General features: G+C 39.4%; 2 protein-coding genes across 5 annotated transcripts in view; one reads left to right on the forward strand and one right to left on the reverse strand.

The window, feature by feature from the left end:
- The window catches only part of JAKMIP2 (janus kinase and microtubule interacting protein 2), a 188763-nt gene that overhangs the window by 152476 nt on the left and 16081 nt on the right, over window positions 1-20206 (forward strand). For all 4 annotated transcript variants that reach the window (XR_004033227.1, XR_004033228.1, XM_003266599.4 and 1 more), the window contains 4 exons: window positions 901-969; window positions 3855-3932; window positions 6550-6753; window positions 12271-12336. Coding sequence is in view for 2 of the 4 variants with exons in the window: in XM_003266599.4 (XP_003266647.1) it covers window positions 901-969; window positions 3855-3932; window positions 6550-6753; window positions 12271-12336 (417 nt within the window). In the remaining 2 variants the exon portion in view is untranslated. The remainder of the gene's footprint in view (window positions 1-900; window positions 970-3854; window positions 3933-6549; window positions 6754-12270; window positions 12337-20206) is intronic.
- Window positions 1-20206, reverse strand: part of LOC105739300 — a 103685-nt gene that overhangs the window by 37567 nt on the left and 45912 nt on the right. The window lies entirely within an intron of this gene.

Below are 20206 nucleotides of genomic sequence, written 5' to 3' on the forward strand. Positions count from 1 at the left end.
ATTCTGAGTACTGGGAAAGATAAGTTTTTATGTGATTTAGAACACCTCCACTTCACAAAAATAATTCTTCCCCACTTTGCTGTAATCAGTTTTATATACTGAAAAATTACCGTTGTCCCAATTCTCCAGTGTACCTGGCCTTCTTTCTCTCATCCTGCTTCCTCCAACAATAGAACTATTGGACATGATGTCCCTTCCACTTGGAACTTCCTCTTCATTTTTTCCCAGTCATCTCTCACCCATTCTTTGGACTCCAGTGCAATTATCACTTACAAGAAAGCCTCCCATGGTGTTCTCCAGTACGGGCAGGAGTCTTGTTGATCTGGTTCACCACTGCAGCCCTGGGACCTGGTACAGCACCTGACACTTGCTAGTCATCCATAAATGCATTTGTTGAATGGGTGAATGAATGAATACAAGGAAGACTGTAGTCTTGTTTCTGAACTATGAGATAAAAATGTGGGTCGGGCATGGTGGCTCGCACCTGTAATCACAGCATATTGGGAGGCCGAGGCAGGTGGATCATGAGGTCAAGAGTTCAAGACTGGCCTGGCCAAGATGGTGAAACCCTGTCTCTACTAAAAATACAAAAATTAGCCAGGCGTAGTGGCAGGTGCCTGTAATCCCAGCTACTCGGGAGGCTGAGGCAGAGAATTGCTTGAAAGTGGGAGGTGGAGGTTGCAGGAGCCGAGATCACGTCACTGCACTCCAGCCTGGGCAAAGGAGCGAGACTACGTCTCAAAAACAAAACAAACAAACAAAAAATGTGTTGTTTTTGCTTCAGTTCTCTGTCTGCTTCCTGAGATATAAGGGGAGGAGACTGAGCACCTCATGGGGGCACACAGATATACACCATATCAAGCAGCCATGTCAAACACTTTTGTCTTGTTAACCCCTTAGTGGATCCAGCAGATTGAAGGAGCAGAGGCTGCCCTACACCAGAAAATGATGGAATTGGAAAGTGACATGGTAAGTACAAGATGAGATATTGTAAAAATTAAGAAAAATTTACAAGGCAAATGGAAAATTAAAGTTGCCTCTACCAGTTTTATCTGGCACTGATGAAAGCTTGTCATCTTTCCATTATTATTTTATGTACAGAAGATGGAAAAAAATTACCAGAAGTACCAAACAATTTCAGGCTATATTCTCCCCCGAAAATGTTAGTTTTTGGAAAATATCCAAAACTAATGCCAAAGAAAATTGAGTTTTCTTATGTTTTCTTTCTTAGGCTACATAATTTTTCCACTGTATTTAATTAACAAGTAAAAATTACAGAAATGGAAGGTGCAACTCTGATTTTAAAAATCCCTAAGCCACCTTACATCCATTAGAACAGCTCTTATCAAAAAAAAAAAAAAAAGTAGAACAAAAGACCTAGTGCAGTGGCTCACACCTGTCCCAGCAATTTGGGAGGTTAAGGCAGGAAGAGTGCTTGAGTGCAAGCATTTGAGACCAGCCTTGGCAACATAGTGAGAGCCCATCTCTACAAAAAAAAAATTAGCAGGCATAGTGGTACGTGCCTGTGGTCCCAGCTACTCAGGGGGCTGAGGCAAGAGGATCATTTGAACCCAGCAGGTGGAGACTACAATGAGCTATTTTTGTATCACTGCATTCCAGTGTGGGCAACAGATCAAGACCCTGTGTTCCCACAACCAAAAAGATGAAACAAGTGTTGGCAAAGATAAGGGGAAATTGAAACCCTTCTTCACTATTGATGGGAATGTAAAACTGGTACAGCCACTATGAAAAAAAGGATGGTGGTTGCTCAAAAAAAATCAAAATAGAATTACTATATGATTCAGCAATACCACTTCTGGGTGTGTATCCAAAAGAATTGAAACCAGAGTCTGGAAGAGATACTTATACACCCATGTTCATAGCAGCATTATTCACAATAGCCAAAAGGTAGAAGTAACCCAAATGCCCATCAATGGATGAACAGATAAACAAAAGGTGGTGTATACATATCATGGAATATTATTTAGCCTTCAAAAGGAAGGAAGTTCTGATACAAGTTACAATATGGATGTACTTTCAAGACACTACGTTAAGTGAAATAAGCTATTCATAGAATTATAAATACTATATGAATCCACTCATGTGAGGTGCTAGATTAATCAAACTTAGAAACAGACAGCAGACTGTGGTTGCCAGAAGGTGAGAAGGAGAAACATAGAGCTGTTGTATAATGGGTATAGTTTCAGTTTTGCAGCATGAAAAATTCTGTACATTAGTTACATGACAATATGAATATACTTTGTACTACTGAACTGTACACTTAAAAATGAGTTAAAAATGAGTAAGGTTGTAAATGTTATGTGCATTTTACCACAGTTTTAAAAGTTTCTTTTTACTCGCCAAGTCTAAAAATTGGTTATTATTAACTTAGAGCAATGCATAGAAATTTATAACAAGATTCGTCTGGACACAGTGGCTCATGCCTATAATCCCAGCACTTTGGGAGGCCGAGGCAGGCAGATCACCTGAGGTCAGGAGTTCGAGACCAGCCTGACCAACATGGAGAAACCCTGTCTCTACTAAAACTACAAAATTAGCCGGGCGTGGTGGTACACGCCTGTAATCCCATCTACTCGGGAGGCTGAGGCAGGAGAATCACTTGAACCCAGGAGGTGGAGTTTGCAGTGAGCCAAGATCACGCCATTGCACTCCAGCCTGGACAACAAGAGCAAAGCTCTGTCTCAAAAAAAAAAAAAAAGAAATTTATAACAAGATTATGATTAATGTTATCATTATAACTAGAAAACATGTAGTGGATTCCTACTGGATCAGGGAAACCTATAAAAACAACTTGCATTTGTGTAGCACATTATAGCTTATAAATTATTTGCTTATATTTTATACAGTGCTCACATTTTACTAAGAGGTTCGGCTCCAATGTCAAGGCATATAAAAAGAACAGTTTGTTATTTTATTTTATTTTTATATTTGGCCAAGAAAGCTTTCCAAATAAACAATTTCTCTTCAAAATTACCCTTGAAAACTCTTTAAAAGCGCAAATATTAATTAAGCAATTAGCCTGTATCAGGCACTGTTCTAGGTGCTGGAATTCAGCAGTCACCAGCAAAGTCAACAGCAAAATTACTCCATACAGATACATGATCTCTCAAAAGTCAGCACCATTTAGTTTTTCTTCAGAGTTGGAAGAAGTCTTTGTTCCTTCAGTGAAGCACACAAAGAAACAATTGACTTGTGCTTGGGACTATGTCGTACCCAAAATATAGTTTTAAGTGCTAATGGCCAGATGCTCATAATATGAGAAGCACACAGAAACTGAGAACAAGAGAGGGAACATCAGATTGATTTTTCCCAGCTCACACTGGCTTTGTGGCAAAAGCAGACACCCACTCATTAAGCAGCAGTGTGGGTGGAATCCCTCCCACTCTTTAAGTTGCTGTTTTTGTCCTTATGTTTGCTAGTTGTACACAGATGAATTTGAATCAGTTAAACTTGTTGATTATGCAACCCAGCTATGTTACATTTTATCACATTCTTACAAAAATATATTATCATAATATATTTATATAGATAGGCTTATTATTATTAAACACTAGTCAAAATCTGTACTTAATCACGTGCTCTCAGATTAGAAATCTTTTAGAGCATTCTATGTGGATTTTTCATTATATCTTTTATGCTGCTTTCCATTGATTTTCACATTCCTGTGTGAGACTACGAGAGTTGAACTATTTCCCTAACAGACAAAATTTATGACTCTACAAATACTAGTGATTTGTCTTATGGTAGAATTAGAGGAAACATTAATCAATACCATTTGTATGTCACTTTCTAGTTAACTAAGCTGACTCTATCAATATGGCCCTTTGTTATAGGAACAGTTCTGCAAAATAAAAGGCTATCTGGAGGAAGAACTAGACTACAGAAAACAAGCTCTTGACCAAGCATATATGGTAGGTACAACAAGCAATAGAGACACCCAAAGTATTTACAGTTATGTACTGTGGAATAAAGTATCCTAATTAATTTTCCATGCTATGTACTTGAATAGATCACGACATGCAGTTCATTCATTTACTGGTTTTCAGATCTAATTTTAGAACAAATACATTCCTAGTTCTTTACTTATTCTAAGATTCTTATAAGATATTCTTATAATATCTAATAAATATTTAATTATACTTCATTTTTTAATGATTAAAAGGCCAGACGTGGTGCCTCATGCATGTAATCCCAGCACTTTTGGGAAACCAAGGTGGGCAGATCCCTTGAGCCCAGGAATTCCTGACCAGTGTGAGCAGCATGAAAACTTGCATCTCCAGAAAATAAAAATAAAAATACAAAATACAAAAATTAGCCAATCCTGGTGACATGCACCTTGTAGTACTAGCCACTAAGGAGGCTGAGGAGGGAGGATTCATTGAGCCTGGGAGGTCAAGGCTTCAGTGAGCTGTGATTGTGCCACTGTACTCCAGCCTGGGCAACAGAGCAAGATCCTGTCTCAAAACAAAACAAAACAAAAACAATTAAATATATGTTGTTGGATAATATTAAATGAAGAACAGATTGGATGGCAATGTGGATTAAAGAGAAATTTTATTAAACCAAATCCAATCATTTGGGAGTCTGATCTAGAGGTGGAATAATGTGTTTAATGTTTGTTATGGGTATTTTTAATTCATTTATCTCTTACAACAACCCTGTGAGGTATAGGTAAGATTATTATTCATATCTTACATAGGAGGATAGTAAGATTTAGAGAATATAAGAACTTTGCCCAAGTTGATAAATAAGTAGTGTGTAGATCTGACTCCAGGTCCTGTGGCCTGCCATAATCCAGCCACAGCAACTGAGGCTTCCATGGTAAATGGGCTGTGCCTTTTTGTCTCCCACAGAAGATTATGCTGATTAAGGAGCACATGTGATCCATTCCCCTCTACCAAATTCCTATTACACACGTCTTCATACTGAACTACAGCCCACATTTCTTCTCTCCTTATGCTCCACCCTCCATTAATTCACAGTTATGAATCAAAAGAAAAAGAGCAAATTAAAGGAACATTTCAAAGAATTCCTAGCAGAGGTTTTTATAATGCTTTCCTGGAAGCAGCTTGAGTCACTTTTGGGGAAAGAGTGAAGCACTTAGTCCCTGCTCGTCACAAAGATGAACTTGTCTTTGAATTCCAAAATGAGTAAGAGATTCTGAGCTTGTTTGATGGGGAAAGAAGAGAATGGGCATTTGTTGCTAATTAGAGACAGAGAAGGAAGTGAGTTTTGCTTCACTTCTACCTTTCACCCTTGCCTCTTCTACCTGTATGAAATTAAGTTGTGTGTTTATGTGGGTCCCGAGACTACTGAGTACTCATTCAGAAAACCATATTTATCCTTAAAAAGATGAGATCTGCTTAGCCCAGGACAAGAGCTAGGAAAATATTTCTCACCAAAGCATGTCTAGTCACTTCTGTCAAACTTAGAAGGGATAAGATTGTAGATTTTAGCAACTGTTATCTGAAGCATATCAAAAAAGAAAGAAAAAGAAATAGATATAAGAGGCAGCGCATACTTCATCTACAAAAGAAAGGCTCAGAGAAATATTATAATGAGAGCAGCCATAAATCTCAGAGAACTTAAAAACAGACCAATTCCAAAACTTCAGGTCATTTTTGGATTTTATTTTTCAATTTTATTTCAAGAAAAAATATGGAGACCATAAAGCCATCTTCAAGTACCAGAGGTTTGTCATGTATTAATAAAATGGGGCCTGTATTTTGTGCATAAGATATATCTCCAATTTTAAGTATTTTGTTCTAACTTAGACTATTTATTTCTAGAAGTATGGCCACCATGGTAGATGTCTTTAAATATATGAAGAGCTGTCTTGTTGGTTTTTGTTTGTTTGTTTTTTGTTGCTGTTGTTTTGAGATGGAGTTTCACTCTTATTGCACAGACCAGAGTGCAATGTGTGATCTCGGCTCACTGCAGCTTCCGCCCCTCAGGTTCCAGCGATTCTTCTGTCTCAGCCTCCTGAGTAGCTGGGATTACAGGTGCGCACCACCACACTCGACTAATTTTTTATATTTTTGGTAGAAATGGGGTTTCACCATGTTGGCCAGGCTAGTCTCGAACTCCTGACCTCAGATGATCCGCCTGCCTCGGGCTCCCAAAGTGCTGGGATTATAGGTGTGAGCCACCGTGCCTGGCCACAGCTGTCAAGTAGAAGTGAGAACACACTTATTCTCAGCTACACTTTAGGATAGGAAGTACAGTTATTATAACAAAGCGAGGGCTTTCTAAAAAGGGAAAGTATATAAAATGGACAGGGTCCCAAGAAAGAACAAATGTTCCCTCACTAGAGAAGTTCATGAATTGGCTAGATAACCCTTATGGAATCTCATAAAAGGAGATTTTCAGAAGTGTAATTAGGCTAGAGAAGCTTTGAAATTGTTTTCTTGCTAAGATCCTATAAGCCTAAAATTGACAGCCATACACATATACATACATAGCGTACACTCCCACACCAGATATCAATGGCAAGTTCCAAAGTTAGACTTTTCTAATTCTATTTGCCAGAGAATCCAGGAACTAGAAGCTACTTTGTACAATGCTCTACAGCAAGAAACTGTTATCAAGTTTGGTGAATTATTAAGTGAAAAACAGCAAGAGGAGCTGAGGACGGCAGTAGAAAAGTTACGGCGGCAAATGCTGAGGAAGAGCAGAGAGTATGACTGTCAGATTCTTCAGGAGAGAATGGAGCTCTTACAGCAAGCCCATCAGGTGAGGACTGAGTCACTGCCTCTGCGTAGGGTTAGTACTAGCAAATGGAACTTAGAACTAGGTATGTGGTATTGAGTATGGGTACGGAGAAGCCCAGGAGATACAAGTTATTTTCAGAGAGTAAAATAAATAACCATTGTTTTCTACCTTCATGCACATACAAAAATGACAGTTTTATAATAATTCAATCTTGAGAAAATTGGCGTTTCAGAAGGACTGAATACTGTCACTATTTTTAGAACTACGTTTTCATGAAATACCGTTTGAATTTCATGGACTCTGATTATCTGCCTTAGGCAGGGAAGCAGGACACTCTCCAGGGCAAAAATAGTGCTTCCCATGTACTGCTCACTCCAGTCCATAAACAAGCCTGATAATAATCCGAATAGTGTAAAATAGAGCAAGGACTGTTCACATTACAAACATCACCACCAACAAAGCCCGGCAGCTGCTGTTTACTTACTGACATTTGCTTTATGTCAGTAACTAAACTAAGGGCTCTACTTACATCATTTCATCTTCATAATAACCCTATGAGGTAAGTATTTATATTATCTCAATTTTGGAGATAACAATACTGAAGATAAGAATGCTTAAGTGATTTGCCCAAGATGATACAGATGGTAAGCAACAGTCAGGATGACAGCCTAGGTCTGCTGAACTCCAAGGTCAATGTGTCTAACCACTGTATTGTACCGTCATCCATGACTTATGTGATTCATCAGCAAGGTCCAAAATAGGCACCCAATACTAATTTCCAGCCAAAATTTTTAATTGCAACTCTTTATTCATGCCATAGCCTGACAGTTGAGGGCTGAGGTCCTGGTCAAAATACAGATTCAATAAGGATTCCAGCATTGAAAGTGTCAGGTTATAGTATTCAATCCTCAGAAGCTATAAGAAGCAACTGGTACAAAATTCAGATGGTATGAATAGGCGGTAAGAATCGTGTGGTCATCAGTGATCAAGGTAAGTGGAAAAGAAGTAGGGGTTCTTTTATGAGGCAAATAAAAACAATTCATGGGGGACATGACACAGCACACTTCAGATGCAAGCAGGAGCTTTGTGGATTTTATAGGCTAACAGATTACCCAAGTAGGTGGAGAATTCTGAAGCCATGTGTCCCAGAAATGATAAATACATACATGTTCCTATTAATGCCCCTTCAGATTCTATCACAAAAGTTTGAGTTTTGACCCATGGAAAGACTTCTTAAAGTCTTTAATAATAGACTCTATGGCATCATTGCATTGCTTCATGCATTCTTTTCTTCTAGCAGGGGATAAAAATGTATTCTGCACAAATTTCTTGTGCTGCAATAGCATGTAATTACTTTCAACAAATTGGGAGTTATGTCATGGAAACACAGAAGTGTTTACTTTTAAGATGGACTCATAGTTATCTAAATTTATTTATGATAAAAACTTTATTCCATTTGAGTATTTCTTTAACCATTTAGCTGAGATACTTCTCTCCTCAAAGAGTTAGTTTTAAGTTATCCAGTAGTGCTGATCGTACACTACATTTCTGAACCTCAGAGAGTTTCACTGACATTTTCCATCCATGTTCTAAACAAATGTTCATTAGAATATGCCTTTCCCAGTTATTTCTTACTCTTCTTCTTCCCTTTTAATTAATAGCTGAGTTTCATAGAATTATTCCAGAAGATATTGGACAGGATTTTTTACATATAACTATGTAATACACTCTAACTTCTCAAGTATATCACTAACCATGTATTACACAGTTCTGCTTGAATGTTTAAGAGTGAACTGATGTGTTCTTATCCTTACTTCTCTTCTCTCTCCCCATCTGCCTGTCTTAGTCAGTAGAATTACCATATCTCAACACTCTGGCTAGAAACACTGGTGTCTTCTCTATTCTTTCCCTGTAAGCATTAATACAGCACCACATCCAACTGGCATTTCCCCTGAAATGTTTTTGATACTGGTCCATTTCGTTCATTTTTGTCACCCCAGGCATGTGCAGGACCTTTCATTGTTCCACCAGCTTCCAGGTACTGCCAAATGTTCTCTATGTGAATCTGACTCCATCACCTATGCATTTATTCAGTCAAACTTTTAAATGTGTTTCCTAGGTGCTAAGTACTGTGTTAGACAGAGAATTCACCGTGGACCCTGCCTTCACAAAACGTAGGACCCATAGATGGTTATAAAATGATTAACACAAAGAAAATAATTATGATATATCATAATAAATAGCATTTTTAAAAGTACATGCAGGTGCCATGGGGACCTAGTTCTAGTTCTCCCCTTTTCTATCCACTGCACATCTCATCACAGATTCTTCTCATTTTTCCTCATGATACATTCTTGCCCCAAAGCCTCCATGGTCCAATTTCCTGTTGAGTAGAGTCTTACGCAGGTCTCTTCAGGTCCTTCAGTTGCTGACTGCCCCTCCCTCCAAAACCAGATTTGACCCAACCCCAGAGCATACTTCCCTCTCCACTCATGCAAAACATCCTGGTCCCACTTGTGCTGTGATTTTCCACCTCTAAGCCCTTGTTGCATGATTGCTCATCCTAAAGTGTCCATTCGTTTCCATTACATTGATCCAAGTGTTCTCATTTTTCCAGTCCCAGTTTAAGATCCAACCCATTCAGGATCCTCTCCCTCATGAAAATTTTAAAAATGAACCACATACTGCTCAAGATATCTATATTCTATATGCTGTTATGCACTCATTCACAACCATTTAATGAGGCCCTGCTGTGTACCAGGTGCTGGGAGTATAATGGTAAGCAAAGACATACAGATCACTACTCTCATCTATCTCACAGAGGGACAGGGACAGAGCCACAGCACAAATGAACAATGACTGAGGCAATTTCTGAGAGTGGCAATAAGTGCTATGCAGAAATGTATACAATGTGTATGTGAGTTTGGGAGTAGGATTGGCCACTTTAGGCTGGCTGGTCAGTGGAGGCCTCTCTGAAGATACCTAAGATCCAAGAAATGAGCCACACAAAGATCTTGGCCAAATGTCCCAGAAGACAGGGACAACAAGGGCTAAGTCCCTATCATGGGAATAAGTTTGGAATAGTCAAGGAACAGAGCAAAGGCTAGAATGTCAGGAGCACACAGAGCCAGAGTGAGGTTGATAGGAGGAGACGTTGCAGAGCTAAGAAAGGGCCACATCACACAGGGCTTTGCAGGAGTTTGAGTTTTATTTTGAGTACAACTCAACTAACTCTTCCTTCTTTTCTTCCCCACCCACTTAAACTCAGGGGACCATGGAGAACATTTTTACATTCTGAGAGTTCACAATGGCTGCTATAGATGGAGTAAGATGGTCAAAATAAAAGGCAGGAAGAGCAGGTAGAAGCTGCCATACCAGCCCTGACAAGGGAAGACAATGACTTGGTGAACTTGGTATCAGTAGAGATAAAAAGAAGTGGGTAGAAAAGGAATGTTTTGGATCCAACAAGGTTTTCTGTTGGGTGGATGGCAAAGGGATGGGAAGCAAAAAGAAATCAAGTATACATCATATGATGTAGCGTAACACATTTATTTGACAAAAAAATATGTGTGGACACCTTCTCCATGCTAAACACTGCACTAGGAATTGGAAATGGGTGATAAAGTTATTCAGTTTTTTTTCATTGTTTACCTTTTCTATTTAATTTTGTTATTCCATTTGGATCTGATAGTTCTTTGAAAAGCGAACTAACTGGTGCCTTATCTGTATTGTCCATTACATTCAGCACAGTCATGAGCATGTAAGGAGGTGCCCAATAAGCATAGATGTGATGGCTGAATGGATACTGCAGTAATTTTACATATTCATGATTTTGTCCATATAGTACTTGCCTCCATATCCAGCAGACATGCCAAGGAATTACTTGAACACTCAAGGTGGAAATATCTAGCAAATTTATTCTCTTACTGTGTAGCTATGGAGCACTGACAGCACTATGGAAATATACACCAGCACACACATCATACATGTATACACACACCATCAACATTCCAGTCCCATCCCTTTCCCCAGCATTCATTATGGTATAATTTCAAGGTTAGCCTTTATGGTCTCACTCTGACCAAAACACACCATCTCTTGTTGCACAAACCTTAGCCCCCTTACTTTAAAGAAGAGTTTCTCAATCTCAGCACTACTGAAATTTTGAAGCAGATAATTCTTTATTCTTTTTTAGGGGGAGGGGTGGCTGTTCTGTGCCTTATCGGATGCTTAGTAGCATTCCTGGCTTCTACTCGGTAGATGCTAGATGCACATACTCCCAGTTGTGACAGTACAAAAATGTCAAGACATTTACATAGTGGTGATGGTTGCACAACTTTGTGAATATACTAAAACCACTGAATTACACAACTTAAAATAAATAAACATATTAACTAACTTTAAAAAAATGTGCAGAACTGCCAAATGTCCCTGGCTGGGGCAGGGAGAGACAAACAGTTGAGATCTACTCTTTTAAAGAGAAGGAGATATGCTTTCCAAGTTCAAGTACCCCTTGTTCTAGCTTCCCTTTTTTTCTCCTACCATTGCATTATAAAAACCTCTCTTTCTATATTATCATCCCATTTGGCTTCTAGTGTTTTCTCCATAGACTCCATTTCTCTATTTTCTAATTATTCCCAGCAGAGGTATTAAATAAGAGCCTGCATTATATAACCATGTACATGAATACAAAAACCTTTAGATTGCCAGATATAAATGTGAAGACTTTATTTTACTTGTAAATAATTGTTATGTAATGTTGATTTCAAATATTTGGTGTTTAAATTAGTGGAATTTTGTTACATAATTGAGAGGTAAGTTCAAAAACCATCTTGGAACTTTTCATCTTTAGGATTACTTGTGTTATGCTTGTTATGTTCTGGTGTTTTCCTAATTTACCAGTTCCCTCCTGGGAATGTTTGTTGATGTGTAATCTCTACTTTGTTTTATGAGCATTTACCAATTCTGTTTTGTGAGAAAATTCTATCCTGAAACAGGGTTGAAATGGGGTTAAGAGAAAAAGGTTAAGAAAGAACAATTGGATTGTTTACATCTATATGAGTCAGCCTCAACCATCTTTAATGTGGTAACAAACAATCAAAATCTCAATCCAAATGGTTCATAACAAAGCTTGTTTCTTGCTCTCTAGTTCTGAGACATACTACACCCTCTACAAGGATTTGATATTCCCAAATCTTATTCCAACTCTCATTCCACTGGCCAAAACAAGTCTATTTGCCAAACTCAATGTCAGTGGTGTGGAATCGGAAGGGGTCTACAGGGATAGGCTCAGTAGAAAAGGTGGCAAATATTTTTTGAAAAGATAATCAGTAACAATGATTTTTCTACCACAAACATAGATAATTTCTGAAACATGCAACATGTTTTTGGGTGGGGAAAACATACATGCGATGTTTCCAGCTGCTTATACAAATATTCAGGTTTGTATAGGAAGTTTCGTGTTTTCATTTGGTAAATTATTTTTCCGCACAACTTACCACCTACTGATGCTTTCTTTCTTTTCTTTTCTTTCTTCAGAGAATTCGTGACTTAGAAGATAAAACAGACATCCAGAAAAGACAAATAAAGGACTTAGAAGAAAAGGTATGTGTCAAATTCAATAACTATCTTATTATTTGTTTAATCAGAAAGCAATATAGATTTTGCTCACTGTATTTTCTTCCTGGCTTCTCAGTTATTGTGTGTCTTGCAGAGGCAGGCGTAGTTACAGTAAACCTAGCTTTCACCTTCAGTCAGACAGAATGCCAGCAAAGCGTCTGCCATCAGTAACCTAGCCTTCACATGTTTGTCTTTTGTGTTGCTTTCCTATTTTTTCTGTGTTTTCTTTCCTTAGTTTCCCCTTCCTTATCTTCATTTCCTTTCCGAAAGTTTCTTCTGAGTTTTGTTACCCTACTTTGCTCTTTTTTTAAAAAAATCTTTTAGCGCCTTTGTTTTACCTTTCCCATTATCATTCATAAGAAGACCTTTCATCCTTGTGCTGCAGTTTCACCTTAACAATAAGTTCAGAAACTTGGGTTGATATGTGATAATCATGTTGTCCTTTCACTTACCCAGTGATCTCAAAGAGTGGCTGCTTCTTCCAAGTCAGCTAGTGTTTTTGAGGGATATAACAACATGGCTCTTACAGAGGGCACTTGGAAATGCGTGTGGGGTGGGAGAACAGACAGAGCTCAGGTGGGATGCTGAACAAGCTGCAGTGAGCTACACAGGCTTGCACAACAAAAAAAGCCAAAGCCTGGAATTCCCAAGCAAGATGGCCAAATAGGAACAGCTCCAGTCTGCAGCTCCCAGCCAGACCAACACAGAAGGCAGGTGATTTCTGCATTTCTAACTGAGGTACCTGGTTCATCTCATTGGGACTGGTTAGACTCTGTGCAGCCCACGGAGGGCAAGCCAAAGCAGGGTGGGGTGTTGCCTCACCCAAGAAGCAGAAGTGCAAGGGGTCAGGTAAGTACCTCCCCTAGCCAAGGGAAGCCATGAGGGACTGCGCCATGAGGGATGGTGCACTCCAGCCCAGATACTACACTTTTCTCACGGTCTTCGCAACCCACAGACCAGAAGATTCCCTCAGGTGCCTACACCACAGGGGCTCTGGGTTTCGAGCACAAAACTAGGAGGCCGTTTGGGCAGACACTGAGCTAGCTGCAGGAGTTTTTATTTCCTACCCCAGTGGCACCTGGAATGTCATCAAGACAGAACCGTTCACTCCCCTGGAAAGGGGCCTGAAGCCAGGGAGCCAAGTGGTCTTGCTCAGCGGATCCCACCCCCATGGATCCAGCAAGCTAAGACCCACTGGGTTGAAATTCTGGCTGCCAGCACCACAGTCTGAAGTCAACCTGGGAGGCTCGATCTTGGTGGGGGGAGGGGCGTTTGCCATTACTGAGGCTTGAATAGGCTGTTTCCCACTCACAGTGTAAACAAAGCCATGGGGAAGTTCAGACTAGGTGGAGCTCACCACAGGGCCACAAAGCTGTTGTAGCCAGACTGCCTCTCTAGATTCCTCCTCTCTGGGCGGAGCATCTCTGAAGGAAAGGCAGCAGCCCCATTCGGGGGCTTATGGATAAAACTCCCATCTCCCTGGGACACAGCACCTAGGGGAAGGGGCGGCTGTGGGTGCAACTTTAGCAGACTTAAACGTTCCTGCCTGCTGGCTCTGAAGAGAGCAGTGGATCTCCCAGCATAGTGCTCGAGCTCTGTGAAGGGACAGACTGCCTCCTCAGGTGGGTCCCTGATCCCGTGCCTCCTGACTGGGAGATACCTCCCAGCAGGGGTCGACAGACACCTCCTACAGGAGAACTCTGGCTGGCATCTGACATGTGCCCTTCTGGGACAAAGCTTCCATAGGAAGGAGCAGGCAGCAATCTTTGCTATTCTGCAGCCTCTGCTGGTGATAACCAGGCAAACAGAGTCTGGAGTGGACCCCCAGCAAACTCCAGCAGACTTGCAGCAGAGGGGCCTGACTGTTAGAAGGAAAACTAACAAGCAGAAAGCAATAGCATCAACATCAATGAAAAGGACAACCATGCAAAAACTCTATCCGAAGGTCACCAACAGCAAAGGCCAAAGGTGGATAAATCCATGAAGATGAGGAAAAACTAGCACAAAAAGGCTGAAATTCCAAAAACCGGAATGCCTCTTCTCCTCCAAAGGATCAAAACTCCTCGCAAGCAAGGGAACAAAACTGGGTGGAGAATGAGTTTGATGAATTGACAGAAGTAGGCTTCAGAAGGTGGGTAATAACAAACTCCTCTGAGCTAAAAGAGCATGTTATAACCCAATGTAAGGAAGCTAAGAACCTTGATAAAAGGTTAGAGGAATTACTAACTAGAATAACCAGTTTAGAGAAGAATGTAAATGACCTGATGGAGCTGAAAAACACAGCACAAGAACTTCTTGAAGCATGCAGTATCCATAGCTGGATCAATCAAGTGGAAGAAAGGATATCAGAGATTGAAGATCAACTTAATGAAATAAAGTGTAAAGACAAGATTAGAGAAAAAATGATGAAAAGAAATGAACAAAGCTTCTAAGAAATATGAGACTATGTGTAAAGACCAAACCTACGTTTGATTGGTGTACCTGAAAGTGATGGAGAGAATGGAACTAAGTTCGAAAACACACTTCTGGAAATTATCCAGAACTTTCCCAATCTAGCAAGACAGGCCAACATACAAATTCAGGAAATACAGAGGACACCACAAAGATACTCCTCAAGAAGAGCAGCCCTGAGACACATAATCATCAGATTCAGCAAGGTTGAAATGAAGGAAAAAATGTTAAGCACAACCAGAGAGAAAGGGCGGGTTACCCACAAAGGGAAGCCCATCAGACTAACGGTGGATCTCTCACCAGAAACCCTACAAGCCCAGAAGAGAGTAGGGGCCAATATTCAACATTCTTAAAGAAAATAATTTTCAACCCAGAATTTCATATCCAGCCAAACTAAGCTTCATAAGTGAAGGAGAAATAAAATCCTTTACAGACAAGCAAATGCTAAGGGATTTTGTCACCACCAGGCCTGCCTTGTAAGAGCTCCTGAAGGAAGCACTAAATATGGAAAGGAAAAACTGGTACCAGCCACTGCAAAAACAACCCAAAATGTAAAGACCATCAACACTATGAAGAAACTGCATCAACTAATGGGCAAAATAACCAGCTAGCATCATAATGACAGGATCAAATTCACACATAACAATATTAGCCTTAAATGTAAACGGGCTAGATGCCCCAATTAAAAGGCACAAACTGGCAAATTGGATAAAAAGTCAAAACCCATTAGTGTACTGTATTCAGGAGACCCATCTCATGTGCAAAGACACACATAGACTCAAAATAAAGGAATGGAGGAAGATTTACCAAGCAAATGGAAAGCAAAAAAAAAAAAAAAAAAAAAAGCTGGGGTTGCAATTCTAGTCTCTGATAAAACAGACTTTAAACCAACAAAAGTCAAAAAAGGCAAAGCAGGGCATTACGTAATGGTAAAGAGATCGATGCAACAAGAAGAGCAAACTATCCTAAATATATATGCATCCAATACAGGAGCACCCAGATTCATAAAGCAAGTTCTTAGAGACCTACAAAGAGACTTAGACTCACACACATTAATAGTGGGAAACTTTAACACCCCACTGTCAATAGTAGACAAATCAACAAGACAGAAAATTAATAAGGAAATTCAGGACTTGAACTCAGCTCTGGACCAAGCAGACCTAATAGACATCTACAGAACTCTCCACCCCAAATCAACAGAACGTACATTCTGCTCAGCACCACATAGTTCTTATTCTAAAATCAACCATGTAATTGAAAGTAAAACACTCCTCAGCAAATGCAAAAGAACAGAAATCATAACAAACAGTCTCTCAGACCACAGTGCAATCAAATTAGAACTCAGGATTAAGAAACTCACTTAAAACCACACAACTACATGGAAACCGAACAACCTGTTCCTGAATGACTAATGGGTAAATAACGAAATTAAGGCAGAAATAAATAAGCTATTTGAAACCAATGAGAACAAAGACACAACATACCAGAATCTCTGGGACACAGCTAAAACAGTGTTTAGAGGGAAATTTATAGCACTAAATCCCCACAGGAGGAAGTGGGAAAGATCTAAAATCACCACCCTAACATCACAATGAAAAGAACCAGAGAATCAAGAGCAAACAAATTCAAAAGCTAGCAGAAGACAAGAAATAACTAAGATCAGAGCAAAACTGAAGGAGATAGAGACACAAAAAAACCTTCTAAAAATCAATGAATCCAGGAGCTGGTTTTTTGAAAAGATTAGCAGAATACATAGACTGCTAGCCAGACTAATAAAGAAGAAAAGAGAGAAGAATCAAATAGATACAATAAAAAATGATAAAGGGGAGATCACCACTGATTCCACAGAAATACAAACTACGATCAGAGAATACTATAAACACCTCTATGCAAATAAATAGAAAATCTAGAAGAAATTGATAAATTCCTGGACACATACACCCTCCCAAGACTAAACCAGGAAGAAGTCAAATCCCTGAATAGATCAATAACAAGTTCTGAAATAGAGGCAGTAATTAATTGCCTACTAACCAAAAAAACCCCAGGACCAGATGGATTCACAGCTGAATTCTACCAGAGGTACAAAGAGGAGTTGGTACCATTCATTCTGAAGCCATTCCAAACAATAGAAAAAAAGGGACTTCTCCCGAACTCATTTTATGAGGCCACCATCATTCTGATACAAAACCTGGCAGAGACACAACAACAAAAACAAAATTCCAGGCCAGTATCCCTGATGAACATCGTTGTGAAAATCCTCAATAAAATACTGGCAAACCAAATCCAGCAGCACATTAAAAACCTTATCTACCATGATCATGTCGGCTTCATCCCTGGGATGCAAGGCTGGTTCAACATACGTAAATCAATAAATGTAATCCATCACATAAACAGAACCAATGACAAAAACCACATGATAATCTCAATAGATGCAGAAAAGGCCTTTGATAAAATTCAACACCCCTTCATGCTAAAAACACTCAATAAACTAGGTATTGATGGAACATATCTCAAAATAATAAGAGCTATTTATGACAAACCCACAGCCAATATCATACTGAATGGGCAAAAGCTGGAAGCATTCCCTTTGAAAACCGGCACAAAACAAGGATGCTGTCTCTCACCACTCCTATTCAACATAGTATTGGAAGTTCTGGCCAGGACAATCAGACAAGAGAAAGAAATAAAGCCTATTCAAATAGGAAGAGAGGAAGTCAAATTGTCTCTGTCTGCAGATGACATGATTGTATATTTAGAAAACCCCATTGTCTCGGCCCAAAAACTCCTTAAGCTGATAAGCAACTTCAGCAAACTCTCAAGATACAAAATCAATGGGCAAAAATCACAAGCATTCCTATACACCAATAATAGACAGAGAGCCAAATCATGAGTGAACTCCCATTCACAATTGCTACAAGGAGAATAAAATACCTAGGAATACAACTTACATGGGAAGGACCACTTCAAGAAGAACTAAAATCCACTACTCAAGGCAATAAGAGAGAACACAAACAAGTGGAAAAATATTCCATGCTCATGGATAGAAAGAATCAGTATCATGAAAATGGCCATACTGCCCAAAGTAATTTATAGATTCAACGCTATTTCCATCAAGCTACCATTTACTTTCTTCACAGAATTAGAAAAAACTATTTTAAATTTCATATGGAACTAAAGAAGAGCCCATATAGCCAAGACAATCCTAAGCAAAAAGAACAAAGCTGGAGGCATCATACTACCTGATTTCAAACTATACTACAAGGCTACAGTAACCAAAACAGCATAGTACTGGTAACAAAACAGATATATAGACCAATGAAACAGAACAGAAGCCTCGGAAATAACACCACACATCTACAACCATCGGATCTTTGACAAACCTGCCAAAAACAAGCAATGGGGAAAGGATTCCCTATTTAATAAATGGTGTTCAGAAAACCAGCTAGCCATACTCAGAAAACTGAAACTGGACCCCCTTCCTTACACCTTATACAAAAATTAACTCAAAATGGATTAAAGATTTAAACATAAGACCTAAAACCATAAAAACCTTAGAAGAAAATCTAGGCAATACCATTCAGGACATAAGCATGGGCGAAGACTTCATGACTAAAACACCAAAAGCAATGGCAACAAATTCCAAAATTGACAAATGGGATCTAATTAAGCTAAAGAGCTTCTGCACAGCAAAAAAAAAAAAAAAAAAAAAAAAAAAAAAAAAAAAAAAAAAAAAAACTATCATCAGAGTGAACAGATAACCTACAGAATGGGAGGGAATTTTTGCAATCTGTCCGTCTGAAAAAGGACTATTATCCAGAATCTACAGGGAACTTAAACAAATTTACAAGAAAAAAAACAAACAACCCCATCAAAAAGTGGGCAAAGGATATGAACAGATGCTTTTCAAAATAAGACATAATGCAGCCAACAAACATGAAAAAAAGCTCATCATCACTGCATTAGAGAAATGCAAATTAAAACCACAATGAGATACAATCTCACGCCAGTTAGAATGGCTATCATTAAAAAATCAGGAAACAACAGATGCTGGAGAGGATGTGGAGAAATAGGAATGATTTTACATGGTTGGTGGGAGTGTAAATTAGTTCAACCATTGTGGAAGACAGTGTGGTGATTCCTCAAGGATCTAGAACTAGAAATACCATTTGACCCAGCAATCCCATTACTGGATTTATAACCCAAAGGATTATAAATTATAAACCCATTACTGGATGTATAACCCAAAGGATTATGAATCATTCTACTATAAAGACCCATGCACATGTATGTTTATTGCAGCACTATTCACAATAACAAAGACTTGGAACCAACCCAAATGCCCATCGTTGTTAGACAGGAAAAAGAAAATGTGGCAGAGGGCCAGGCATGGTGGCTCACACCTGTAATCCCAGCACTTTGGGAGGCTGAGGCGGGCAGATCACCAGGTCAGGAGATCGAGACCATCCTGGCTAACATGGTGAAACCCTGTCTCTACTAAAAATGCAAAAAATTAGCCGGGTGAGGTGGTGGGAGCCTGTAGTCCCAGCTATTCAGGAGGCTGAGGCAGGAGAATGGCATGGACCCAGGAGGCGGAGCTTGCAGTGAGCCGAGATCACACCACTGCACTCCAGCCTGGGCGACAGAGCAAGACTCTGTCTCAAAAAAAAAAAAAAAAAAAAAAAAAATGTGGCACATACACACCATGGAATACTATGCAACCATAAAAAATGATGAATTCATATCCTTTGCAGGGACATGGATGAAGTTGGAAACTATCATTCTCAGCAAACTAACAGAGGAAAAGAAAACCAAACACTGCATGTTCTCACTCATAAGTGGGAGTTGAACAATGAGAACATACGGGCACAGGTTGGGGAACATCACACACCAGGGCCTGTCGGAGGGTGGGGAGCTAGGGAAGGGATAGCATTAGGAGAAATACCTAATGTAGATGACGGGTTGATGGGTGCAGCAAACCACCATGGCACATGTATACCTAGGCAACCTGTGCATGTATCCCAGAACTTAAAGTATAATAGTAATAATAATAATAATAATAATAATAATAATAATAATGATAAAAAGTCTGGCCCAAGACACCAGGAACATTCTGCTGAGGGAAACAGCAAGGATGCCAAGAGGTTTTTCTCTGGAATTCCAATCAGATTGATTGAAAGTAGCTATCTGAATCCCTGTATGGTAAAACAATATGGCTGTTTTATAATAGCTTCCATAGGCACACAAGAAGAAAATAGCAAACAATCTGCCCTTCCTGCAACAATGGTTAGAATTTGGTTCATCCCAGATTGCTTCTATAATTATCCGTATATGTGAGGTTAAAGGGAGTTGGTGGGCTCAAGTAGCCAGACCATCAGGCATCCAGATTTTTATATAGGGTGGGTCT

This window comes from Nomascus leucogenys, chromosome 2 (genome assembly GCF_006542625.1).
Source record: "Nomascus leucogenys isolate Asia chromosome 2, Asia_NLE_v1, whole genome shotgun sequence".
Classification (NCBI taxonomy): domain Eukaryota; kingdom Metazoa; phylum Chordata; class Mammalia; order Primates; family Hylobatidae; genus Nomascus; species Nomascus leucogenys.